Source organism: Myotis myotis, unplaced genomic scaffold (genome assembly GCF_014108235.1).
Source record: "Myotis myotis isolate mMyoMyo1 unplaced genomic scaffold, mMyoMyo1.p scaffold_m19_p_20, whole genome shotgun sequence".
Taxonomy (NCBI): Eukaryota; Metazoa; Chordata; class Mammalia; order Chiroptera; family Vespertilionidae; genus Myotis; species Myotis myotis.
In genome coordinates, this window is record NW_023416325.1 from 21907919 (window position 1) to 21935835 (window position 27917).

The following is a 27917-nucleotide window of genomic DNA, read 5'->3' on the forward strand; positions in this document are numbered from 1 at the left end:
TGTTGGGATTGAGTTTGAACTTGATTGCAAAGAGGTGAGGTGATGAGGTGGGAAAAGGGAGACCCTGGGGTTCATTTGGCTGCACAGGTTCTGTGAAGAGTCTAGGAGCTTTTGTCCATTTAGCTACATCTCTTGCTTTTTAAGAAATTAATTTTTTTATTGATTTCAGAGAGAGGAAGGGAGAGTGAGAGAGAGATAGAATCATCAATGAGAGAGAAATATTGATCGACTGATTCCTGCACACCCCCTATTGGGGATCGAGCCTGAAACCCAGGCATGTGCCCTGATCGGGAATTAAAGGTTCATGGGATGATGGTCAACCACTGAGCCACACTGGCTGGGCACATGTCTCTTGCTTTTCTTTTTGCTGGGATGTTTGGTTAAGGAACTGAAGTTCTGTAAAACCATGCCTGGCCAGGTCAATCAACAGCAAAATCAGGGAAAAATAAACCTTTTGTTTCCACTTTCACTGGAACACCAGACCATGACTGTCTCACTCCCAAGGCACAGTGAGCCCGTCTCAGCCTCTCCTCTCCTCTTTCCCTCAGCTTCCACCGTAGCCTGTGGCACACTAAGCCATGGGGCAGTTTTTCTGCTTTCTCCTTTTCCGGTTATCAGTGTTGAGTATACATTGGGAGGGGCAGAAAGAGCAGGAAGGATTTCCCTCCTGTAATTTATTGCCACATTTACAGCCGAGGAACAGAAATCCAAAAAGCTTTGATAATTTATCCCAAATGGGCAAGCCAGGACTCACAGCCAGTCTACCTGCCCGCCAGCCTGTGTTCTTCCCAAGGCTGTAAGAATAATGATTGTAGGTATCGTTTCCTGAGCCCTTGAAATGGGTAAGCAGACAGTGCCAAGCACTTTTACAGATGTTATCTCTGTTTACTCTTCAACAGACCAGTTGGTATTAGCCTTTGAGGTGAAGTTACTTGCCCAAAGCCACACAACTAGCAGGCAGAGCTGGGATTTTACACGAGTGCTCTTCTCTTAGTCATTACTCTCTACTGCCTCCCATTTCCCCATGATGCTCTGGCATGGCTCCAGAGCCTACCTGCTGTATTCCACCAGGCAGGAACGGAGGCTGCTGGTTTGGGGCGAGGGAGGGATAGTTTGGCCACGTCCCTCGGTTATCCCCTGAAGGGCAGAATTCAGTGCTCGGCTCTAAGAATGAGGCCAGTGTTGATGGAGTCTGTTCTCAGGGCCCAAACAAGCCAGGCGGCCCACAGAGCTTCTTTCTTAGCTCGAGCCCACCCGTAACTGGAGTTCTTTACTAATTCGGATTTAGCTGTTACTATTTCCAGTAGCTTTGCATGGGCTGCCAAATGGGGAAGAGACGTGAAGAAGCCCTGCTCTAGGGAGCTGCAGGGAGGGAAATTGTCTGACAAGATCTCGGGCCAAGTGCTGGGCTGGGTTAAACCACTGCTTGGTCCAGATCTTAATCTTGCTGAGGAAATCAGGCTCCGGGTTGGCTGGAGCCGGTGTGTCGGACCTTTCTTCATACTTCGTACCCCACCCCCCTCATCCCCCATGGAGGAAGAGAGATGAGTTTTTCCAACATTTACTGGAAAGTTGTTGCTATAGCAGTGGTCAGGGGTCAAGGCAGAAAGGAGGTGGAGCAGGGAGGTTCTGGAGCGGGCTTGCCTCTGCTCTCCAGGACCTGAGATGGAAGGCACCTCGCCGCAGTCTCCTGGCCCGGGTTGGCTGAGTTGAGTTTGTTGCTAGCCACTTGTGTTAGTAAAAGTAACCCCACTTGCTTTTTGGCTTAGGCCATATACTAGGACTTGCTCCCTGGGTTTCCTCACTGCTTCCACTTGAAGCCAGCTGTTGCTTCCCCGAGGCTGCGTCCCCAGTTCCTTTCCTCTCTGCTCTGACTTGGGTGCTCTTTTCAGTTGCTGCACTTTCCAACCCAGCTCCATGGCTGCTCCCTGCCCAGTGTGCCTGCCCTCAGCAGAGAGAGAGGTCCTGGGGAAAGAGGTCACTGAAATAAATGGCTGAGCAACCATTCAGGAGACTCGTCCACACTGTCCCAGCACCAGCCTAGTCTCGTGGTCGGCAAACTGCGGCTCATTGGCCCCTTGAGTGTGGCTCTTCCTAAGCCTTAGGAGTACCCTAATTAAGTTAATAACAGTGTACCTTCCTATATAGTTTAAGTTTAAAAAATTTGGCTCTCAAAAGAAATTTCAATCATTGTACTGTTGATATTTGGCTCTGTTGACTAATGAGTTTGCCAACCACTGGCCTAGTCCTTTCTGTTGCTGTTTTTCTTCTCCCCTTCACACCCTTAGGGAAGATGTGTAACTAGCCTGACTTATAAATGAGCAGACAAAGGCTCCCAGAGTCACAGAGCTGGTAAGTGGCACCGGGAGGACAGGCTACAAAGGCTGTGCTCTTTTTTTAAATTTTTTAATTTTTTATTTTTTTTAATTTTATTTTTTTTTAAATATATTTTATTGATCTTTCCACAGAGAGGAAGGGAGAGAGATAGAGAGTTAGAAACATCCATGAGAGAGAAACATCGATCAGCCGCCTCCCGCACATCCCCCACTGGGGACGTGCCCGCAAGCCAGGCACATGCCCCTGACCGGAATCGAACCCGGGACCCCTCAGTCCACAGGCCGATGCTCCATCCACTGAGCCAAACCGGTTTCGGCAAAGGCTGTGCTCTTAACATCCTTTTTTTTAGAGAAACCATGTGAGAGAGAAGCATGGATTGGCTGCCTTCCATATGTACCCAGAATGGGAATCTAACCGGCAACCTTTTGGTGCACAAGACAGTGCTCAACCTACTGAGCCACACCAGCTGGGCTATTATGTTATTCTTTCTCTGAAAAAGAAAGTGACCTTTTAAGACTTAGTGATATGAGAGAACCAAGATGGCAGTGTAAGTAAACGCCTCCTACAATCACATCAAAATTACAACTAAAATACAGAACAGCCATCATTGAGAACCACCTGAAAGCTGGCCGAATAGAAATGCTACAACTAGAGAAGTAAAGAAGAAAGCATACTGAGACTGGTACGAGGGGCAAAGGCGTGGAACGGGCTGGTCTGACACCCATGTGTGGTGTTTCTTTAATCAGGAGGGATATCTAATAAATAAACTGATGAATAAAATAGAATCAGAGGCATGGAACAGACTGACGAATCTCGGAAGGGGGGTAGCGGGGGTGAGAAGAGATTAACCAGAGATCTTATATGTATACTAGAGGCCCAGCGCACAAAATTCGTGCATGGGTATGGTCCCTAGGCTAGGCCTCAATCAGAACCATATTCCCTGGCTACTGGCAGCCGACCCCACTCCCTGCCACTACCCACCCCCAGTTCCCCATTCACCATCGTGCGATTGGAACCTACCGGTGTGGGGGCGGGACCAAGAGGTTGGCTGGCAGGCCCTGATCACCCGAGATCAGGACCTGCGGGCTGGGGGTAGCTCCTGCGTTGAGCGTCTGCCCCCTGGTGGTCAGTGCATGTCATAGTGACTGGTCTTTTTGCTCTTCATTAATTTGCATATTACCCTTTTATTATATAGGATATGTTTTACCTACGGACACAGATAATAGGGTGGTGAAGGCCTGAGGTGAGGCAGGAACCAAGTGCAGGGGGATAATGGGGGGGAAAAAGAGGAACATCTATAATACTCTCAATAAAGATTTAAAATAAAAATATTAATTTAAAAAAAGACTTAGTGATATAAAATGTATAAATAGCCCAGCTGGTGTGGCTCAGTGGTTGGTTGAGTGTTGACCCATGTACCAGGAGGTCATGGTTCGATTCCCTGTCAGGGCACATGTCCAGGTTGTGTGTTGAATCCCCAGTAGGGGGTGTGCAAAAGGCAGCCAATCAATGATTCTCTCTCATCACTGATGTTTCTCTCTCTCCCTCTCCCTTCCTCTCTGAAATCACTAAAAACACTTTTAAAAATAATAAATAGAATACATAGTGCATTAAAAAAATTATATGGTATGCAAAATGTAAAAACTCATCTTTCTCGTTCCTACTGCTCTATTCCCTAGAGTAGTGGTTCTCAACCTGTGGGTCGCGACCCCTTTGGGGATCTAATGACCCTTTCACAGGGGTCCCCTAAGACTATCAGAAAACACATATATAATTACATACTGTTTTTGTGATTAATCACTATGCTTTAATTATGTTCCATTTGTAACAATGAAATTGGGGATCACCACCACATGAGGAGCTGTATTAAAGGGTTGTGGCATTAGGAAGGTTGAGAACCACTGCCCTAGAGGATAATACAGGTGACAGTTTGGTGTGTATCTTTTATATGTATTTTTATATCTATGTACATATACACATGTTTATATATTTAAACATATTTATTGTGCACATGTGCAAATTTCTTTAGAATTCCATTAAGGAATTACTGGATCAAACAGTATATGCCTTACAAATTTTGAAAGTACTGCCTTTGACAAGGCTACATGAATTTTCACTCACCAATCTTGTGCTATATGACTTTGGAATATGCCAGAAACCCTTTTGGAAACAGATGGGATATAAATAATAAATTCATGCTTTTACAAAATAGCCCTCAGCCAGAGAAGGAAGTGACATGGGTACTAAGGAAATTATTAGCTCTCAGTCCCAGACTACAAGGCATGCCTGCAGTCCCAGCTGGGACTCACTGATGCGATGCATGCCACCTTTAGGGAGGCGGTAGGAAGGAGGACTGAACTTCCCAGCCTCTGATATCTTGCTTATCTTGGCTGCACAGCTCAGGGCCCCACCTGCCTGGCCTGATTTGAGGCAGACTGCCTGACTGCCCTGGAACACAGGCACTGTCACACCTCCCAGTGAGAAAACACGCAGTGAAGGAGAGGGACTCGCAGAGCACCCAGGGGGGTGGAGGGAAGCCAGCCTTCTACTCCCATCCTCCCAGGCTCAGCCCAGGGAAACCTTGGGGTTATTATTTAATACTAGAGGCCCTGTGCACGGACTTGTGCACAGGTGGGGTCCCTCAGCCTAGTCTGTTGTAATCTGGGACCCCTCAGAGGATGTCGGATCCCTGTAGGCTAGGGATTGGCCGAAACCTGGCAGTCTGATATCTCCCCCAGGGATATAGCAGTGCTGAAGCGGCAGGCGGCCAGGGAGGAGCCCCAGCCGGGGTGGGCACAGCTCCACTGCGGCTCATCCCGGCCCCCACTGTGCCTGCTGCAGCCCCCCACCGCTGCCCAGTAACGAGGCCATGAAGGCGAGAGAGGCTCCCGCCGCCGCAGCTGTGCTCACTGGCCGTGAGCCCTGCTTCTGGCTGAGCGGTGCTCCCCCTGTGGGAGTGCACTGACCACCAGGGGGCAGCTCCTGCGTTGAGCATCTGCCCCCTAGTGGTCATTGTGCATCATAGCGACCAGTTGTTGCAGTCGTTTGGTCGCTTAGGCTTTTATATATAGACTAGAGGCCCAGTGCACAAGAATTTGTGCACTCGGGGGGGAGGGAAGGGTCCCTCAGCCCAGCCTGTGCCCTCTCACAGTCTGGGACCCCTTGGGAGATAATGACTTGCTGGCTTAGGCCTGTTCCCGGGTGGCAGAGGGCAGGCCCAATCCCTAGGTACAGCCCCTGGTCGGGCTCAGAGCAGGGCTGATCGGGGAGTTGGGGCGCTGCCCCCTGTCATGCACAGAGCAGGGCGTATTGGGAATTGCGATGCCACCCTCAGTCACGCTCAGGGTAGGGCCGATTGGGGCGTTGGGGCACCCGCCCCCTGTCACACTCAAGGCAGGGTCGATGGGGAGGTTGCGGCGCCACCCCCTGTCACTCACAGAGCAGGGCCCATTAGGGGGGTTGGGGCTCCGTACCCTGTCACGCACAGAGCAGGGTCGATCAGGGGGTTGGGGAGCTCCCCCCATCACACACAGAGCAGGGCCGATCAGGGGGTTAGGGAGCTCCCCCCTGTCACTCACAGAGTAGGGCCGATAGGGGAGTTGGGGCACTGACCTCTGTCACACACAGAGCAGGGCGGATCAGGGGGTTGGGTCGCCGCCACTGTCACACTCAGGGCAGGGCCGATGGGGAGGTTATGGCTCTACCCTGTCACACACACAGTAGGGCCCGTGGGGGGGGGGGGGCGGTTGGGGCACCGCACCCTGTCACACACAGAGCAGGGCCGATCAGGGGGTTGGGGTGCTGCACCCTGTCACACACACAGCCGCAGGGCGATCAGGGGGTTGGGGAGCTCCCCCCTATCAGGCACAGAGCAGGGCTGATCAGGGGGTTGGGGCGCCTTCCCTTGTCACGAACAGAGCAGGGCCGATAGGGAGGTTGTGGCCCCGCCCCCTGTCACACACAGAGTCACAGGGTGATCAGGGGGTTTGGGCGCTGTCCCCTGTCATGCTGATCCTGGTGCCAGGAGGCCTTGCGGCTCCGCTGATCCCGGTGCTGGGAGGCATATTACCCTTTTACTATATAGGATAGATGCCTGGTGCACAGGTGGGGGCCGGCTGGTTTGCCCTGAAGGGTGTCCTGGATCAGGGTGGGGGTCCCGTTTGGGTGCCTGGCCAGCCTGGGTGAGGGGCTGATGGCTGTTTGCAGCTGGTCACACACCCTTCAGGGTGGGGGTCCCCACTGGGGTGCCTGGCCAGTCTGGGTGAGGGGCTGAGGGCCGTTTTCAGGCTGGCGGGTGACTGAAGCTCCCAACCTGTCCTTTTTTTCTTTTTTTTTTTATTCTGGGCCAGCTTTAGCTCTGAGCCTTGGCTCCAGCTCTGAGGCCTTGGCTGCTGAAAGCAGGTATCTGGTTTGTTTGGGTTCTATAATCGAAACACTGTTTCAACCCCAGCTCTGAGATCCCGGCTGGCTGAAAGCAGGTTTCTGGGGTTTTGTTTAGCTTCTATATTTATAACAATGTTTCAAACTGCAAGCTCAGAGGCCGGCAAGGCAGGCGGGGAACATTGGCTTCCTCCATCACTGGAGCAAGCAAGCCTCCTATTCGCTTCAAGCTGCCTGGCTGCCGGCCGCCATCTTGGCTGGCAGTTAATTTGCATATCGCCCTGATTAGCCAATGGAAAGGGTAGCGGAGGTATGGCTAATTACCATGTTTCTCTTTTATTAGATAGGATGGTAAATCTCAATTTTCCTTCAAATGGGGTATTAGTATATGTACTTTTTTTTCTTTTTGAATATATTTTTATTGATTTTAGAGAAAGGAGGGGGAGAGAGAAACACCAATAATGAGAATCATTGATCGGCTGCCTCCTGCATGCCTTACTGGGGATCGAGCCTACAGCCTGGGCTTGTGCCCTGACTGGGAATCAACTCCGACCTCCTGGATCATAGGTCGATGCTCAAGCACTGAGCCAGGCTGGCTGGGCAGTTTATGTACTTTTTAAAAAACATTTTTATTTTTATTTTTTTTTTGCATTATTTAAAAATCTTTATTTCTTTGAAAAAATCTTTATTTCTTGATTTACAAATTTGAAACATATATAATCTGTCTTCCAGATTATCTCTGTCAACAATTTTATCAAATGATTAAGTGCCACATAAAAAAAACCTTATTTAAAAAGAGGCTTTTTATATACCTTAGGGAGATTAGAAGCTACGATCCTAGTTTTTCCTACTCCTTTTTAAAAAGAGGATATATAAATGTATATTTTTCTTTTTTGTGTTTTCTGCTTTCCTAAAGACATAGGAGGGCCACAATTCATAGGTAAGTGACTAGAGAGAGAACAGGCCCCAAGTCCCTTGTATGGCAGTATTTATTTAAAAATTTTTTAACAGAAAAAAAAAAGTGATTTAGATTGAGGTTGCTTTTAATTTTAAGAGAAAATAAGGCTACTTTGGTTAGCCTCAGCCTTCCAGAAATAGATCCTGAGATTCTTTTTATATAAATACACAAGCAGCCCTTGATCATACGCTTGTTGTGATAAAATAGTACAGAAGTAGTTCTAAATAGTGACATAGGTGAATAAATCCCCCTTTAGTCCCTTCCCAGAGGGAACCGTGGTTAACCCTTTATATCTAAACCCCTTCCATTGCAGTTACAAATACACATCTATATTTATATACCTTTTATTTTAAACAAATGGGATTCTATTTTCCTGCCGGTCTTAATATATCTTTGAGATCTCTCCATGCTAGTCCATATAGTTGTATCTCATTCTTTTTAATAGCTGCATAACATGAATGCAACTGTAATTTATGGTAATTTCTTATTTTATTTTTATTAATCCTCATCTGAGGCGAGGATATTTTTTCCATTGATTTTTAGAGAGAGCTGAAGGGAAGGAGGGAAAGAGAGAGAGAGAAGCATTGATGTGAGAGAGACACATTGATTGGTTGACTCCCAGACGCGCCGCAACCGGACCAGGACTGAACCTGCAACTGAGGTATGTACCCTTGACCAGGAATCAAACCCAGGACCCTCTGGTTTGCAGGATGACACTCTAGCCACTGAGCAACACCAGCCAGAGCCTTCGTAATTTTTAAAAATGTTACAAATGGTCCTGCAGTAAAAAAAATCGTAGTGCTTACGTGTAGGCTAAGTTCCTAGATGTGGAATGGCAAGTAAAGGGGTTAATACATTTGTTATCCCTAGAAAGAGAAAAGCTGGGGTCCAGGTAACTCTAGTCCTGGTGCCCTGAGAACAAAAATCCAGTGAGCACGTGAGTCGACGTGGCTGTCTGTGAAACCCCCTCTTAGTGATTCACAATCAAATAGCATATTAAAAGTTCTGGAAATTCTTCAGTAACCACTCACTGCTGGGTGGTTTAAAAAGAGTTGTTTGCAAAGGGAAAGACTTTCTTTGTACACATCTATTAAAATTTCCCTGTTGGTTTGGTAAGTGCCACCCAGTGGTAATCTCCCAAAGACAGGACAGCATTTAGATAGGAACTTGGCCACATACTGTCCCACTAGGCTGGGCAACCAGGGTGGAGTCAGGTTTGGATTTTGTCCAAGAACCAGGCTAGGCCTGTCAAATCCTCCCGTGCCCCTCCCATCAGGTGAGAGGGACTGGGCAAGTCTTGAGGCTGACCATGGGGAGAGTTTCACCCTGGCCTGTCTGAGAGGTGAAATCGGACCTAGCTGACACGCTGCATCAGTCAGGCCCAGGCCTCCAACACAGAAGAGTCGATCCAGCATTCCTAGATGAGGAGCCACTTGGGGTATAGAAAGGCAGCCTTCCCCTCATCCCTACCCATCTGTTCCAGTTGGTGGAATCACGGTTAATCAAGGTTCCTGCAGAAGTCACCCGTGAGCTCTCCCTGACCCCCAGACCACGCCTGTGTACTCGGGTAGCACCGTTGCTGTATGTGCCCCTCCAGCAGCCAGCACTCTGGGTGTCCTCTGGTTCATTCACACTAGTTGGGCTGGTCAAGAGGAAGGGCCACATAATGAATGACGTACTTCACAGTCTTCCCAACAAACCAGGAGCTCCTCCAGAGCAGGGCACCGTCCAGGCGTCCCTTCCCTCATTCACTCATGCATCCAGCCACTCATCACTATCGGGACCTAGAGTGTGTGGGTCTGTGGCTAGACTACCCAGAATAGTGGTGAGTGAGGCCGACGCAAACCCCTAGCCTCATTCATTGTATATTTCCTGGAGCCCAGCCCCGTGTCCAGCCCAAAGGGTTTAGCAGTGAGTGTAATTGGAAAGCTGCTTTAGCACAGCAAGCACTTTTACCTTGCGTGGCACAGATTAAAACCCTTTTCTCCAGATTTCCGCCTGGTCCACAGTTTATATGACAGTCATTTGACCGAACGAGGTGTTTTTAAAACATTTGGGGTGCCTTTGAGGTCCCAATAGAGTATGGGGTACTCAATTCCCAGACACGCCCAGGGCCCACCACCTGGCAGGAACAGGACTGGGGAAGGGCGGGCCCTCCGGCCACGCCCCCCGCCCAGGGCCGCGGCCACGCCCCCAGGCGCCGCGGCCACGCCCCCCTCTCCATAGTTACGGCGCTGCGGAGGCGGCGGCCATCTTGGCGCCGGAGCGATGAGCGGGTCGAACCCGAAAGCGCCGGGCGCGGGCTCGACCGCCGGGCCCCGGGGACTGGTGGCTGGCAAGGAGGAGAAGAAGAAGGCGGGCGCCGGCGTCCTGAACCGGCTCAAGGCGCGGCGGCAGGCGCCCCACCACGCGGCCGACGACGGCCTCGGGGCCGCGGTCACGGAGCAGGAGCTGCTGGCCCCGGACACTATCCGGCCCGAGCACGTCCTGCGCCTCGGCCGGGTCACCGAGAGTGAGTGCGGGCGGCCGCGCCCTCCCCTCGCGCCGACACGCGGGCCCTGCCGCGGAGCCCGCTCGCCCTCCCTCTCCGGCCGGGCCTGCGGGCCATCAGCCCCCGCGAGTGGCTGGAAGGGGACCCCGGTGCTTAACTGCCTCTCCCGGGTCCGGCCCCACCGGGTGCCCGTGCCCGCTGGCCCTCGGCCGGGCCGTTCCCTCCTCAGCGGGCTTGGCTGGCTGGGGTCCCCTTCGGTTCACCGGACCCTCCCACCTGGTGCGTGGGCCGCGGGCCCTCACCCTGGAAGCCCCCAGCCATCAGTGATGTTCCTGCTCAGCCAGCCCCACCCGTCCGTCCGTCCGTCCGTCGCCCCCCTGCACCCTGACCCCTCCTGTTTCCCGGCGTTTCCCTCCACCCTGTCCAGCCGCCCTGGCCCCTGCCCCCTCTGGTCCCAAGCGTCGCCCCTTTGTTTTTTTTTGTTTTTTTTTAAAAATATTTACAAGAAATATATTGGATCTGGATCTGATGAGGGAGCAAAATCTTCTTTGGATTCTAGCAGCTTTCCAAATCTAATTACACCCCCTTGAGGCCAAGCAAAAATAATAAAGGAGAAAAAATAAATTTCTCCAAAAGACAGAGGTAGTTATAAATATATGGTATGAAACACCTTACAGATTGACTACCCCTGGTGGGGTCCAGCCCCAGCAGGTCCAGGGGTTCCCCAAGGTGTGGATGGAGTCGGTGAAGAAGGAATGACATGGAGACAGCGTTCAGGTGGTCATCATAGCCAGGTTCCTCTCTCCAGGATCTCCAGCCAAGTTCTGTCGCCAGGTTCTGTTGCCATGTTCTCTCGCTAGGTTCTCCAGCCAGGTTCCGTCTAGGTTCTCTTGCTATGTTCTCTTCACCAGGTTCTCCAGCCAAGTTCTGTCCCGTCGCCCCTTTGTGTGCAGGTGGCTCTGCCTTCTTCCGACGTGTGGCCGTGGCATTTCACGCAAATTTTAAATAGTGCCACATTAAAAAAAATAAAGTTTCCGTTTATGTGCAAAATCTGAAAGGTGAACCCTGCTTTTGACACTTGTTCGAGTGACTTGAGAAGTGTGGCAGGGTTTCAGAACTGCCTTCCTGGCACCGTGCAGCCATCCTCACCTTTTCATTGATGAAGGGGCGGGTGGGAGAAGTATATTGCCAAACCCAAACCTGGATCGCCTCCGTTTCTTCCAAGCCAAGCTCTGACTTGACGTCCTTTCTCTTGCTGTCTCTCCCCCTCCCCCCCAAAGAATTTAATTTACAGTCGCCTGGTTAGGCCCTGCTTGCCCGGCCCCTCCCCCTGCAACCCCAGCTCCCCTCTCCCCGCTCCCTGACGGGGCTCAGGCCGTCAGCGGTTCCTGCTGAATTGCTTTACTTGTCAGCCCAGGGCTGCTCAGGCGCACCTCACACCTCAGGGAGCAGGCGGCCGCTCCAGTGATTTGGGGATGGTTGGGGGGGGAGGGGGGGCGCGGGGGGGGTTGGTCCAGAAGGAAATTCCCATCTCCTAAAAGAGTTTCTGTGTGATTCGGGATAGTTGATGTCCCCATTCTTCATCAACTAGTTGGGACTATCCTTTGTGTACCTGAGTGTCTTAGAGGTCTGTTCACTTTCTTTGAAACATTGTGAGAAAGCTGCTCTGTTCTGACCCAGTTTTATTTGGGATCTGAAGGTACAGAAGTGCTCATCACCTGGTCTTTCTTACCTCATGCTTTATCCTGATATCCAGGGTGAAATAGGCCATTCTAATACCTGGCCCAAAGCCACATTCTTGGGGCACCCAGGTCCTGTGTAGGAGCTTGGGATTGGTGCTCTGCAGCTTCTGGAGAACGCCAGGGGTCAGAGCTCGGTGACCTCGGGATTGGTTACTGTTGTGTTTTTTTTATGTTATTTATTTGTTTGTTTATACTATATTTTTATTGATTTCAGAGAGGAAGGGAGAGAGAGATAGAAACATCAATGATGAGAGAGAATCATTGATCAGCTGCCTTCTGCATGGCCCCTAATGGGGATGGAGCCACAACCCAGGCATGTGCCCTTGACTGGAATCAAGCACGGGACCCTTCAGTCCAAAGGCCGATGCTCTATCTATTGAGCTAAACCAGCTGGGGCCTGTTGTGTTTTTTTTTTAATCCTCACCTGGATATATATATATATATATATATATATATATATATGTGATATATATATGTATGTGATATATATATGTATGTGATATATATATATATGTATGTGTATATATGTATATGTATGTGTATATATGTATATATATATATATATATATATATATATATATTCACCCAAGGATATTTTTCCATTGATTTTTAGACAGAGTGGAAGAGAAAGGGAAAGACAGAGAGAAATATCGATGTGACCGATTGTCTCCTACACGAGCCCCAACCAGGGCTGGCGCCGGGGAGGAGTCTGCAACCAAAGTACATGCCCTTGACTGAAATCAAACCTGGGACCCTTCGGTCTGCAGGCCGACGCTCTATCACTGAGCCAAACTGGCTAGGGCCCAAGGATATATTTTCATTGATTTTAGAGAGAGGGAAAGAAGAAAGAGAGAGAAATATTGATGTGAGGGAGAACATTGATCCATTGCCTCCTGTACACACCTTGACTGGGGACCAAACTCACAACCTCATGTGCCCTGACTGGGAATTGAACCCTCGACCCTTTGAGTGCATGGGACGACAGTGCTCCAGCCAACTGAGCCGCCCCAGCCAGGGCTTGTTACTCTTAAAGTCTGTTCCGTTCAGCAGCAGCCCTGTTATGAGTACCTGCTAAAAGTGCAGAGCTAATCTCGGCCTTCTTAGGAGTTACAGAATAATCAGTAGCTCTCAAGTTTGCCATCTTATCGGAGAGACAGCTGGTAAAACATGAAACAAGTAACACACGCAGGGGAGATACAGTGACGGAAGGAGTTGTGGATAAGACGCTGTGAGGCGTTATCGAAGAAAGAAATCAGTGAAGTTTTCTGTGATCAATAGATGCTATTTTGATTAGCTGCTCAGTTGTGGGCTCTTCTTCACTTTGGCCTAAACCCCTCACCACCAAGTCTGTCCTGCTCCTGTGCAGGTGTGGCCCGCCACCGGGTTTTGTACTGCCACAAGCTAAGAGTGGTTCTTCCATTGTGAAATAGTTGGGGGTGGGAGGAGTACTATCTTGCAACACATGGTTCTATCAAATTCATGTATCTGCCCATAAATAGTTTTGTTAGAACACAGCCAGGCGCGTCCGTTTTCGTGTCTGCTGCTGCTTTTGTGCTGCAGTGAGAGCTGAGTAGTTGTAACAGACTGAACGGCTGGCTGCAAAGCCTAAATGATTTGTGATCTGGCCCTTTAAGAAAAATGTGCTGGTCTCTGCTTTGTGATACTTTGGTAAATAAGCACTATGTTAGCCATAAGTGTTTTAAAATGAAGTTCAAATAAATTCTGGCCACCCTGACCAGTGTTCTCAATAGTTGGTGTCACCCCGTACAGCAAAGGGTCACAGGTTCGAATCCCAGTCAAGAGCATGGTGTACCTGGGTTGCAGGTTTGATCAGGGCCCGGGTCGGGGAGTATGCGGGAGGCAACCAATTGATGTGTCTCTTTCACATCGGTGTTTCTCTTCCCTCTTTCCCTCCCTTCCACTCTCTCTTAAAAAAAAAAAAAAAATCAATGGGGAAAACAAAACAAAATTCTTCCCTTTTGTGGCATCCAAGTTGGTCATGAAGGGTTTGGAGGCCATTTTTGAGGTATTTTCGAAGAAATCTCATTTTATTCCTGTTTCTAAAAATGTTACGGTAATCTTTCATTCACACCAAGTCCGTGGTCTTTTTTCCCCCCTTAGGTTCCCCAGTTCTCTCCACCCACAGCTTTTGCTTATAACGTAAGTTTTTGTGTATATTTTAAGTGACCTGTGTTAGGAAAAAACCGAAGTTTGCCTCCAAACTTGAGAAATGCATGGTGGTTTTGGAGAATTATTTAACGGCATGGCCTCTCTCATTTTCAGATTATTTGTGTAAACCCGAAGACAACATCTACAGTATTGATGTCACCCGCTTCAAAATTCACGACTTGGAGATGGGGACAGTGCTGTTTGAGATCACCAAGCCCTGCGTCTCAGGTAGGCCTCGGTGCGGCCATGGTAACCTGATAGTTGGAGTTGGAGTTGTTGTGGCCTTTGCATCCTGTGTCTCGGACTCCAGTGTGTCCCACTCCCACGACCTCCTCCCGCAGCCTGGCTGCCGGGCATGCTGTGCTGGGGGAAGCTGGGTGGAGAGCCGGTGTTGGTGCTGGTCGCTGCATTCTGCTTTCTGCGTACACCAGCTCATGCAGTCCTCACCCCTCTGGGAGGAGTCATTGTTCCCATTTTACAAATAAGGAAACTGAGGCCCAGAATTTCCAAGTGACTTTCCTAAAGTCTTATGCTCTTTCATCTTACCACGTTGCCTCCCCTTAGGAAAGGAACCCTTGAAATTGAGCTCTGATGAGAAAAGCTCACCTGAGCCTTGAGTCTGGGGACACTCTAGAAGGGTGATACTGAGGATTCCAGTCCAGATCGTGAGGCAGTTCACCTGGCTTCTCATTCTCTCTCTTTAAACAGTGTCTCATATTTCCCAGTAAGTCCTAGTTTGGATTTCAATCTCCACCATTTTCTGGATGAACAGAAAGCCCAGGCCTATGAACTCACCTCCTTGGGGTTCTTTAAATGAGCCTTGACTAGAGCTTCCTGTGCTGTGATACAGTTTCAGGGGGATTCATTTCTGGCTGGGGGACCACACTGTCTTTGGAGCACAGCACTGGAGGTTTAGCACCCCCTGGAGGTGGGTGTTAGAACACCAGCACAGATAACCCTTCAAAGGATCAGCGTGGTCTTTCTGCAAAGCTTTTCTCCTCTGACGTGCTCCTCAGAAAGGGCCTGTGAATTTGGTAAGTCCAGAGATTTTCCTGAGAAAGTCCGTCTCCAGTTAGTAGCATAGTCAAGGTTAGAGCCCTGGTCTCCTCACCCCACCCAGTATTTGTGTGTGTGTGTGTGTGTGTGTGTGTGTTGGCTCTTTTCATTTTTTTTCTTTAATTCTTTATTGTTTAAAGTATTACCATGCCTCCCTTTCCCCCCATTGACCTCTCCCTGGCACTCCCAGCCCCCAGTACCCACTAGTATTTTTTATGCTGCCGTAGTCTGGTACTGATCAAGGCACCCGAAGGCTCAAGCTTGTGGGTGCTAAGCTTATTTGGGAGGGTCAGGGCCAGCTAGTTTCCTGGCTGGGGAGTTCACATCCCTTAGCCACGTGCCTTATACGTAAGATGGTTCAGGGACCCTAGGACTCCTTCATGTGTGCGGGTGTGAACTAGAATGGGCGCAGAGCAGTCATTTCAGTGCAAAACTGAGCCGTCTCAAGGCTGTCAGCGGCAGGTGCCGCAGATACACTTTGCCTTTCAGCCTCTCCAGTCTCTGCCTTTACGGATCTTGGTTGACTTAGACCAGGCTCACCCTGAGGCGGTTCCCTCCAGCAGCACTTATTCGGACGAGTTGGAATCCCTGAGAAGATTTGGTCTGGCGCTCTGTTTTTTTGTTTTTCTGTTAATCTTCACCCAAGGATATTTTTCCCATTGATTCTAGAGAGTGGAAGGGATGGTAGGAGGGAGAGAGAGAGAGAGAGAGAGAGAGAGAGTGTAGAGGAGAGAGAGAAACATTGATGTGAGAGAGCCACATCAATTGGTTGCCACCCACACCTGCCTGACTGAGGCAGGGAACCTGCAACCCAGGTACGTGCCCTGGACTGGGAATTGAACCGGAGACTCTTAGTGTGCGGCCATCGCTCTAACCACTGAGCAATGCTGGTCAAGGCTGGTCTGACTCTCTTTGAATCATATGGTGAGAGCCAGGGCTTTAGAGTCTTTGGGTACGAACTCTATTCAGGCTGGTTGCCCAGTTGCTCTTGGGCTTGTCACAGCCAGAGATGTTTGATGCTAAAAGACTTCTCTAATGTTGCACCCATGTTCAGCCTAGACCTAGAGAAAGTATCCTGCTGGACACTGGTGGCTACTAGAGGGAACTGTCTCTTTGTTCACATTAGGATGGCTTTCTGATTCATTTTACAAATCTTTCATTTCCTGGGTTCAGGAATGGACGAGACCAGAGAGATCATTACCTCATTCAGGTCCCACACATTGGCTCACTGCCCTCTGCTTCTCCCTTTCCCAGGCTGCCGGTGTTAGGCCTGGAATAGGATCAGTCCCAGCAAGTACCGTGCTCCAAGGCTGTGGGCCAGTGGCTTCCACTTAATCAGCAGAATCCTTCTGGGAGTTTGTCTTTGCTGCCTGTCAGAAATGTTTGCGTTCTCTGAAGGAGCCTTTTGACTAGTCTCAACTTTTGCAACCTCATTCTTTTGGTTAGTGGCTGGCACATCAACTTGGTCAACAGGCCTTCAGTCAGACGGACCTGGATTCAAATCCCTGCTCCCTCATTTATTGTTTGGTGGGGCTTTGGACATGTTACTAACCTCTCTGAGCCTGAGCTTCCTGATGGTAATAGTAACGCCTCACAGGGCTGTGTGAGGACTCTCAGCAGCCTTCAGCCCAGGACTGGCACGTGACAGGTGCGCAGTAAAGATCGGCCATCCTGCTGCTGGCGTTAGTACTGTTGATTGTGCTGTTTGGACTGTGTTGCTGAGATGATGCGCTCAAGATTCTGTGTCCGCTTTCAGACCAAGAGGAGGAGGAGGAGGCAGGTGGGGATGTGGATACCAGTGCAGGACGCTTCGTCCGCTATCAGTTCACACCAGCATTTCTCCGCCTCCGGACAGTCGGGGCTACGTGAGTACCAGCATTCCCGGAGGGAGGGTGTTCTGCTTGTTGACAGAGAAGAGTGGTCTCAGCTGGGTTGGCTTTAGAGGAGGGAGGGGACAGACAAGGGCTCACAGAGATTGATTTTGCAGGGTGGAGTTCACCGTGGGAGACAAACCTGTGTCAAACTTCTGGATGATCGAATGGCACTATTTCCGGGAGTGCTTGCTGAAAAACTTTGACTTTGATTTCGGCTTCTTCATCCCCAGCAGCAGGAACACTTGGGAACGTATCTATGAGTTTCCCCAGCTCTCTGAGGATGTCAGTACGTATCCCTGGCTTGTACAGCATTCTAGGTTTTGGGGCCAGTGCCCGCATTCTGCAGAGGAGGGAAATAGTGACAGGATGCAGCCACCTCTACTCGTTTGGCCGCAGGCTTCTCGTTTCCTGCTGCTCCGATCTAACGCTTCAAACTTGGACACTGCCCGCCTGGGAGCAGGGAGGTTTGGTACCACAGGCCGCCCCTTGCCCACCCCTGCTGTGGGAAAGCGAGTGGCCGAGGGAGATAAGTGGAGGCCATGACAATCCCCGGGACTCTGATGGACTGATTAATGAGCGCCTCTCCTATCCCCTGTTAGTCAGGGTTCCCACTGCTCTGCTCATCTCAGCACTCTCACTTTTCCCTTAATCACAGCTAGAAAGGAACTGGCTAAGTAGAATCATACGTCTCAGGACCTCCTCTTGCTCAGTCTCTGCAAGTAGAAGTTTGATTCGATAAACTGTTAGAATAGATCCATAGGAGGCAGGGAGCTGTACAGGTTTCAGGTTTTGGAGCAGGAGAGACGGGGCAGAAGCAGAGTCTTCGGAAGAGAAACCCTGAGGTTGTTTGGAGGAGGAACTGGGGCAGGCCCCAGCGAGCGGGGCCAAGGCCAGGGAAGAGGTGGGCCTCCGAGGGGAAGAACAGGCTTTCCCGTTTCTGTGACTTTGGTCCCTCTCAGGTTCGCATCCTCTGTCAGAAAATAGAAAATGCGCTGGAACAATGAGGGTGTGTGTGGGATCCTGTGAATAGAGGAGTTGAGTTGGCCTGTGGGGAAGGATCTACTTATACTGACTAGTTTTCTCAGAATCCGAAGGCGCTTACAATTGTCATATTCTGACAGCCAGGTACTCTTTACTCGTGTGGCAGTGCTGTTCCCGGGTAGAATGAGGACTGCGGGATGTGGGCGGGGGTCGAGGAAACCTCTGATCCTCGTTTGAACCCCGCTCCCTCAGATGGACTGGAATCCATAGCTACTTGGAAGAAGAGATTATGTGTAACAGGAGGCCAGCATTCTGCATATAAGCCAAGGAACCGGTCGAGTTAGGGTTCAAAGAAACTCACACAGTCAGTGTTACCTGTTGAGGACATTTCCTCCAGAAGACTCAGAATAGCCATAGTCATTACCTCCAAGCTGGCCGGAGGAGTGACTGTGTGATCAGCTTACCACCATCTGGTACAGAGGTCTGGGCAGCTCCCTGAGCAAGCAAGATTGAGATCTGGATCCCAAGACAGACAGACCTTTCGCTGCATCATTTCCAGGTTAACAGCGAGCCATGTCTGGAGAGGGCTCCTTGCCCCTCGTCCCCTGCACCTCACCGAGGGTTTCTCTGGTTGCCAGGGATGCCCGTGGGCAGTGGCCACAGGAGGCACAGCTTTTTGTATTTGGACCAGAATGTAGGGGATCAGAGAGACACTGAGTAAACAAGTTGCTGTGGTCTATGTTGGCAGAAAGGTAGGCACATTCCCTGGGCGCCGACTCAGAATCAGGCTGGGTGACAGGCAGGGCCTGTCAGCGAGTTGAGTGCATCGTATGTGCAGTGGGTCTCAGGTTCCGTTTTGAGGCCTCTGTGGTCCCAGTTCCCCTCTCAAGGGCTGGCTCCCCTGTTCTGCCCTCATTATTCTGGGAGAGTGCACTCATAGTTCCCGGAAGGACCAGCTTACTAGTATGCATGGTAGCGGGGATGCTAAGTGTTTTGTCACCTAGCTCATGGGCAGACTCACACATTAAGTCTTGCTTACTTGTTTGCTTTCCCTAACTTGCAGTTCGTCTGATGATTGAAAACCCCTACGAGACCCGTTCTGACAGCTTCTACTTTGTTGACAACAAGCTGATAATGCACAAGGCCGACTACGCCTATAATGGAGGCCAGTGACTGCAGGACTGGACAGGGAAGTGCTTTGCTGCCGCCCATGGTCCTGGCGCCTGGAAGTGGTTAAAGCTGCTGTATGTCACGCACCAGGGACCTGGCCACAGGAAGCCACAGCTGGAGGACAGTTTCCGGTGCTCCGAGAGGTGCCAAGCAGCGCTGTGTTTCCCCAGTATTTTCTCTTTCCTCTTTTCCCTGCCCTTTAGGTCAGAGGTCCTATGTAATAAAGATTAGGATAAGGTCCCTCAAATCCAGATTGAAAAAGAAAGACTATTTTCATGTAGTCATAGCTGCCTCGTGGTTGTCCTGGCCAGCCGGTGTGTCTGCAGGGCTGTGCCAGGCAAGGGGCTCGGGCCTTCTGTAGGTTCCCGGGTCCGTGAGCTGCGAGAGCAGCCTCTTCGGCTCCGTCTCTTATTCCTGGGGTTGCCATCGGCACCGTCTGACCTCAGCCTGTGCATAGTTAGAAACCAAATGGGAAGAAACTTGAAAGGGGGTGAGGGGAGGAATGGCGCCAAGAGGTGAGGCACGAGGCTGGTAAGGCTGCCACACCGCAGGGCCCACTGTATGGAGCAGCTAGCTGCTCACCTGTCTGACCGGCAGGGTCCCAGGCAGCCCTCCCGGGGCCCACAAGGTGTCAGCTGGCACCTTCCGACCTCGTTCTGAGGGGAGAGGAGCTTGCCTGCTTCGGGCTCCTGACTCACGTACCTTCTGAAACGGAACGTCATCTCTCTCGAGGCCGAGCAGCCGGTTTCGCTTTTGGAAGTCATCTCTCTCGAGGCCGAGCAGGCCCGCTGTGTGCTGTTCTTTCCAGGCTTCTTTTTGGGAGGTTGTATGAAATGTCTGTGGTGGTCCTGGCGTATGGGACGTGCAGTTAGACTTCTGATAGCACAGTTCAGGCTCTTGGGGCTGCTCTGGCTCACACTGGGGCTGGTATAGTCACTGACCAGCAGCCGCTTCAAGGCCGCGTTGGATTTCCTGCTCAGCATGGCCTGGAGGACTGGCTTTTAATGGGGATTTGCCTCTAAAACTCTGTGGACTTCTTACTTAGGGTCTCTCTGTCTGCCTTTCTACTGAAGTTGTTTCTGGAACCATCCTGGCAGGTCAAATCTAAGTAATGCATATCAGTCCTTCAAACTGCCAGTTGGAATCTTTTTGGGTGCGAGGCCTCTCAGCCTGTTTCACCTGTTCCGAGGGACGAGTTCTCAGAAAAGCTTCCTTGCACATCCGGCTCCTCTCCCCTCCTCCGCGCCCTGTGGTCTGACCGGGTGGGTGACCTCAGGGGCTTGGAGGTCGCTGCGGTGGCCAGGCTTCAGCACTGATAGGAAGGCCACTCGGGAGGTCCCAGGGATGTGGGGATAGTGACTGGCACCGACTCAGTGACTGGCAGGAGAGCTGTTTCCCAAAGCGCGTGGGAGGAAGGCCGAGAGGGGCCAGGGCAGGAAGGGCCAGCGCTGGGCCACGGATGCCCTGTGCGTTCCGGGACCAATGCTGCTCCCGTTTGGGTTCTAGGGTGTGAGTGGTCTTGAGCCTCGGCGTGGTGCTGTGTGCCAGGCCAGAGTCCGGGCGGTGCCAGATGCTGACGCTTTCTCACCGAGAAAGCCCTTGGTTAGCCCTGTGTGCCAGCACCAGGTCCGACCAATGAGGGGAGGGAGGTCCGGCACTCTGCAGACCGGGAAGTCTCAGCACTGGAGCGGATACAAACCCAGGTGCCTTACGTGGGCTCTGCCCCACGCTGCTGGGGAGGCTGCCACGCCCTCGCTCCCCGGTCCGCCCACAAGCGGACAGCAGCCCTGCCTCTTGCCCTCACTGTGGCTCCGCTAGCACCTCATGCCTGTTGAGCTTCAGAAGCCCCATCTGTGACGAGCCCAGAGCCCCATCAGGAGGGTTCCTACCATTTGATGTTTAATTTGCGTCAGGATGTGGCTTCTGGAGCTGCCCAGAGCTCTGCTCAGTAGAGGGCGTCTTGGAAATGTGTCCTAGGGCAGCCTGGGTCTGGCTTGAATAGCGCTGCGTCCTCTTCCCCACTAGCTTGCCTTAGTCTCCCTGGAGACCATGTTGAGGCCAAGTGCTCCCACTGCCCAGTAGGACAGGGTTGGCATCCTGTGCAACTGCAGGCCTGGTGCTCTGTGCCTGAGACTCTGGACTCTTGGGTCCCGCTGCTCAGGGAAGCTTGAGAAGCATCACCACTCTGGGTGTTAACCAGGGTGAGTCTGAAGTTCACGTTTTTGTTCCTGAATTGGGCAGAGAAGTGGAAGTCATACTTCCTCTGAAAGTATCTGAACCAATCAAAAGTTGAATCAGGGCTAGAGGCCAATGCTAGTGAGGAACCTGGACTGTGGGTGATACGATGGGAGGAAAAAAAAGCCCTGCAGCCCTGGCTGGTGTGGCTCAGTGGGCAGAGTGTCGGCCCGAGGACTGAGGGTCCCAGATTCAATTCCAGTCCAGGGCATGTACCTCGGTGGCAGGCTTGATCCCCAGCCCAGCCCTGGTCTCAGGGTGTGTGCAGAGGCAACCAATGGATGTATCTCTCTCACATCGGTAGTTCTCTGTGTCTCTCCCCCTCCCTTCCACATTCTCTGAACATCAATGTGGGGGAATATCCTTCGGAGAGGAATTAATAACAACAAAAAGGCCCTGCCTGCTCTCTCTTCGTGGAGAGGGACAGCTCCTGGAGGGAGCACCTCCCCAGGGCTGGCCGCCCGCCTGCTGCCCGGGCCTGCTGCCTCCTGCCTTGCTCTTGCCCCTCTGCCTTGGAGTCTGCTGGGAGAGCCTCCCTTCTCCCGTGAGGCCTTCGGGCTCAGATGGGCTTCTAGCTTCTCCAAAGAAGACCCTGCTTTGTTTCGTCCGTGTGCTAACGAGTGACTAGGCAGGAATTCGTGCTGGCTGCCCTCCTCGGGTGTTGCTCAGTTCTCTCACAGAGGCGGCCGTTTCCAGGGGCCGGTAGGACTTCCTGAAGACCCCCGGCATCTTTGGGCATCTGATTCCCAAGTGAGGCAGGACTTTGGAACGTTGGGCCTAACCGTAGACTGGCGATTCTTAAAATGGCAGTGACTGGGGAATCTTCAACCTGGTTTTTTCAGTTGAGGGTCCCGGATTCTCTGTGTGAGAGGACATATGAGGATGTGTCTAATGTACAAACAAGGTGAGTCCTGCCGTAGTGTGTCCTGCCAGCTGGGGGCTCCCAGGGCCTTTCTTTCCTCTGTGAAGGAACCTTCTTCTGGTGGCCACCGGAAGGGTGGGGGCTGGGGACGTCTGTGCTAGAAATCAGACGCCGTGCCAGTGCGCCAGGATTCTGACACAGAGCTGAACCCGCGGAGCCTGGTCGGAGCCGTCACGTTACATTCCATGCAATAGGCCGTCTTCGCCACAGGAGTCTGCGGAGGTGGGCTTACCGTTTACAGGGTCACGTACAGCCACTGAAGCTGGCCGTCTCCTTTCCCTGTAAGTCTGTTTTTCACAGAATAGAAGCAACATCAGTGACCTGAGCTGTCCTCCTCTTACCTTCACCTGAGACCCTCGGTCCAGTTTTCATTCTTTTCTGTTTTGCTAATTGTTTTATAACCACAACAAATGAGTACAGAGAATGCCGTTTGAAACATCACAATAAAGGTTCAAGATCAAGGTGTTCCTTAGGCAAGGCTGAAGATTGCAGTCTCTGGTATTTGGAATTTAGGCTGCAATCCTTATTTTTGGATGGATCACGGTGTGTGGGACAGTCCCTGCTTTTAACCCGATTTGAACAGAAGAATGGCCACCTGGCCCAGGTAGAAGGAGATGAAGTGTTTGGTTTCATGTGTCACATAACTACCGAAGCTCCTCCCCACGATGTAGTGCCAGGTGGGGCCGCACATCTTGTCAATTTTTTTCCCCTCAAATTACAAGAGAAAGTAGAAGTGAGCCAGCTGGACTGTGGGCTCAGGAAACAAGTTACAGAGGCAGAAGGGCTCTTGGAGGGGAAGGAAGGCAAAGGTAACGGGTCGGAGGGGAGAAGGGGGAAGGGAAAGGCACTGCGTGCTCCTGAGAGGGAGAACAAGCCTCAGCTCCCCTCACTATGGCCGCAGTGTCCTCCATGTATGTTCCAGCACATTCCAGGAGTCCCGCGGCGTCTCCTCCACACGGGCGGGTTTGATCACCGCCTTGCTGTCACACATGATTACTGTGGAGCAGGGCTTGGCCGGTGGCAACGGCCTCCCGGGGGAGGGGCTGGCGCATCTCCCCCATTCCAGTTTTTATTGTCTTTGTGTCCAAAGTAAACTAGGTGACTAATTTGTATAAAATGTTATTTTGCCACAAGAGACAGAAATAAAGATTTTCACAGTATATGTACCCTCTTGTCTCCTGACTGCGCTTCTTGTGTTGCTACAGGGAGCAGGTATGGGGTGGGGTGGCCTTTCTGTAAACAGTTGGAGCATAGCTGGTTTCCAGGGTGATTGGGGAACAGTATTGGGCTTTAGGTTGAATATATTTGCTTTATTTTGTTGGGGGCCTTTGAGAAGTAAAAATTTATATACATATTTAAAAGTTAAGGTATGCTTTAACTATAATAAATTCACCTCATTTAAGAGTACAGTTTTATACAATCATGATACAGGGCATTCCCATCACCCCAAAAAATTCCCTCAAGTTCCTGGTCAGCTGTCTCCTTCCACTCCAGCCCCTTGCAACCATTGTCCGATTTCTGTCTCTATTGGAAAAACTGTATACCTTTAATGTAAAATGTATATTCATGTTTAAGGTCACAAATGAGTCAATTTTAAAATAAGTCTGGCTCTAACCGGTTTGGCTCAGTGGATAGAGCGTCAGCTTGCGGACTGAAAGGTCCCAGGTTCAATTCCGGTCAGGGGCATGTACCTTGGTTGTGGGCACATTCCCAATGGGAGGTGTGCAGGAGGCAGCTGATCGATGTTTCTCTCTCATCGATGTTTCTGACTCTCTATCCCTCTCTCTTCCTCTCTGTAAAAAATCAGCCCTAACCGGTTTAGCTCAGTGGATAGAGCGTCGGCCTGCGGACTGAAGGGTCCCAGGTTCGATTCCGGTCAAGGGCATGTACCTTGGTTGCAGGCACATCCCCAGTGTGGGGTGTGCAGGAGGCAGCTGATCGATGTTTCTCTCTCATCGATGTTTCTAGCTCTCTATCCCTCTCCCTTCCTCTCTGTAAAAAAATCAATAAAAATATATTTTAAAAAAAACAATAAAATATATATTTAAAAAAAATAAAATAAGTCTGGTTTAGCCTGGCCAGTGTGGCTCAGTGGTTGAGCATCGACATATGAACCAGGAGATCATAGTTTGATTCCCGGTCAGGGCATGTGCCCGGGTTGCAGGCCCAGTCCCCCAGTGTGGAGTGTGCAGGAGGCAGCCAATCAATAATTCTCTCTCATCATTGATGTTTCTATCTCCCTCTCCCTTCCTGTCTGAAATCAATAAAAAAAAATATTTTTTTAAAGTCTGGTTTAGATGGTCTGGTGCCGGGAGCCGGTCCATCCTTGCTGTTTCAAAGGACCTGGCATATATGGCATACTGTTCTTAAAATGTTTGCTCACCTTCTTGGCACTATGTGTTTTAACCAAGGTCTCCTCTCTGAGAAAGGTTGTTTCCCCAGGTAGGGATTTTCCCCTGAAGTTAGGGAGGGAATAAAACCCCTCAACTAAGTGCCAGGCGGGTAATTAATCACTTTAATTACGAACAATCATGCTTAAGCTACATAATCTTTACTCCCTGGAATGGAGATAAGAAACGCCCTAACCTTTGTAATAGAGATTGATAGGATTGAATCAACTGGTATAAATACAGATGTAACAAAACCGCAAGACACAGAACTTAGAAGACAGAACCTAGACACAGAACCTAGAGAAGGAACATGGCAAAAGATCCTGGACTGAACCTGACTACAGAAATTGGCAAGAGAACCTGACTAGAACCTGGTGACTGAACTTGGCTGGAGAACCTGGACAGAACCTGGCTGAAGAACCCGGCTACAGAACCTGGCGACCAAACCTGACTGGAGAACCTAGCGAGAGAACATGGACACAGAACCTGGCTGGAGATCCTGGCTATGCTGCTGATCAACTGAACGCTGCCTCCGAGTCTTTACTTCTTCGCCGACTCTGTCCACACCTTTGGGGACCCCTGGACCTCCTGGGGTTGGACCCCGGCAGTCTGGGACACCTGAAGCAATTACTGGCCTCTGTCCACAAACACCACTCACTTATTCCTCCTCTGCGTTCCCTCTTTGCCTCTACACCAGCGGTTCTCAACCTGTGGGTCACGACCCCTTTGGGGGTCTAACGACTCTTTCACAGGGGTCGCCTAAGACCATCAGAAAACACATATATAATTACATATTGTTTTTGATTAATCACTATGCTTTAATTATGTTCAATTTGTAACAATGAAAATACATCCTGCATATCAGATATTTACATGACGATTCATAACAGTAGCAACATTACAGTTATGAGGTAGCAATGGAAATAATGTTATGGTTGGGGGTCACATGAGGAACTGTATTAAAGGGTCGGGGCATTAGGAAGGTTGAGAACCACTGCTCTACACAGAGCTAGTGGCCAAGGGGGGAGGAGGGACGGGGTTAATGGAAAGGTGAGGAAGACCTCAGAACATTTGCCAAAGGCAGTCCTGCATTTGGCCCTTGGAGCTTAGGGGAGAGAAAGGCAAAGGTAACTGCTTCGGGAGAAGAGGGGGAGGGAAAGGCTGTGGGCTAGGGGCTTTCCTTTAAATGGAAGCATTTCTTTCAAATGAAAGGTAACATATTAAGGACTTTGCTGTATCTTTTGATTGATCTCCAGGAAGTAGAACAAGGTCTTGGCAGAAGACAAAAGAATTTAAAAAATAAACAATAGAGGCTCTGGCCAGGTGGCTCAGTTGGTTGGAGCAACACCAAAAGGTTACAGATTCACTTCCTAATCAGGGCACATACCAGGTTGCGGGTTCAATCTCCAGTCAGGTTACGAACAGAAGGCAACTGATCCTCTCACACTGATGTTTCTCTCTCAAAGCAATAAAAACATATCCTCAGGTGAGGATTTAAAATAATAATCTACACTAATAAAAGAGAAAAATGGTAATTGGTGTACGGCGATACCATTTTCATTGGCTAATCAGGGCTATATGCAAATTAACTGCCAACTAAGATTGGCAGTTAACTGCCAACAAGATGGCGGCTAATTTGCATATGTAGGCACAATGCAGGGAGGCGAAAGGGAAAGCAGGAAGAAGCCCCCTGCCACTGACAGTGATCGGAAACCCAGGGGGGAGCTAAGAGCTGGGGGGCTGGGCAAAGGCGACCCTGGGGCCGCCTTTGCCCTGCCCCCCAGCCATGATCGGAGAATCAGGCGCCTTTGCCACCCTGGCCAGTGGTAGCAGGAGGTAGGGGTGGAGCCAGCGATGGGAGCTGGGCACGGTCGAAGCTGGCAGTCCCAGGAGCTAGGGGTCCCTTGCCTGGGCCTAAAGCGAAGCCCATGATCGCGGCGCCCCCCGCTGCCACTGCAGGTCCCCGCTGCCCGGGCCGGACGCCTAGGCCAGAGGCGTTAGGCCTGGGCAGGGGCGGAGCCTGCAACCGCGGGGAGCTGGGGGTCCCCTGCCCAGGCCTGACACCTCTGCCGGAGGCCTCAGGCCTGGTCAAGGGGCCGATCCGGTGATTGGTGATCGGAGGGTGATGAGGGTCAACTCCTCTGGCTGAGGCATCAGGCCTGGGCGGGGGGCGGAGCCGGGGATTGGGGGGATATGATGGTCCCCTTGCCCAGGCCTGAAGCCTGGGTCAGAGGCGTCAGGCTTGGGTGGGGGGTGGAGCAAGCGATCAGAGGGAGATGGGGGTCCCCTGCCCAGGCATGATTCCTGGGCCAGAGGCCTCAGGCCTGGGCGGGGGCCAGAGCCAGTGATCGGGGGGAGATGAGGGTCCCCTGTCCAAGCCTGACACTTCTGGCGGAGGCGTCAGGCCTGGGCAAGGGGCCGATCAGGCGATCGGAGGGTGATGGGGGTCAACGCCTGAGGGCTCCCAGTATGTGAGAGGGGGCAGGCTGGGCTGAGGGACACTCTCCCCGCCCCACACACACACCCAGTGCACGAATTTCGTGCACCGGGCCCCTAGTCCTATATAATAAAAGCCTAATATGCTAAGTGTCTGGTCGTCTGTTCAACCAATCAAAGCCAAATATGCTAAGGCAGCTCAACCACTCACCATGATGTGCACTGACCACCAGGGGGCAGGCGCTGGGACCGGTAGGTTAGCTTGCTGCTGGGGTCCGGCTGATCAGGACTGAGTGAGATCTGCTGGACACGCCCTGGAGCTCTCCCCCAGCCACCCGCCCCATCGGCCCCCATCAGGGCGGACCAGCCTGACCCCACCCTTGCACAAATTCGTGCACAGGCCTCTAGTAATCCTGTCTAATAAAGAGGGAATATGCTAAATTGACCCTCACGCTGTCGAAAAGATGGTGGTGCCCACAGTCAATGAGGAGGGAATATGCTAATTGCCCTGCCCTCAAATATGGCAGCGCCCAGTCCCCTCAGCCCTGCTGGGGCGGCAGGCGCCGGAGGCACATGCCAGCCTCGGATGGCGGCTGCCTGGCTGCCCAGGGCTGCCCGAGGCGCAGGTAACCAGGGCTGCTGAGGCTGGCGCTGCTGGAAGTGGCAGCAGCAGAGGTGTGATGGGGCCTTGCCTTCCCCTGATCGCCAGTGGCCTCCGCCCGAGGGCTCCCGGACGGTGAGGGGGGCAGGCCGGGCTGAGGGACCCCCTCCAGGGC

General features: G+C 51.4%; 1 protein-coding gene across 1 annotated transcript; it reads left to right on the forward strand.

Moving 5' to 3' along the window:
• Positions 1-9902: 9902 nt before the first annotated feature.
• On the forward strand, positions 9903-23481 carry UNC119B (unc-119 lipid binding chaperone B). The gene is made up of 5 exons (XM_036353906.1): positions 9903-10187; positions 14192-14305; positions 16890-16998; positions 17121-17293; positions 19052-23481. Exons 1-5 carry the CDS (start codon positions 9944-9946, stop codon positions 19159-19161), a joined length of 750 nt encoding a protein of 249 aa, XP_036209799.1. The 5' UTR covers positions 9903-9943; the 3' UTR covers positions 19162-23481.
• Positions 23482-27917: the final 4436 nt, after the last annotated feature.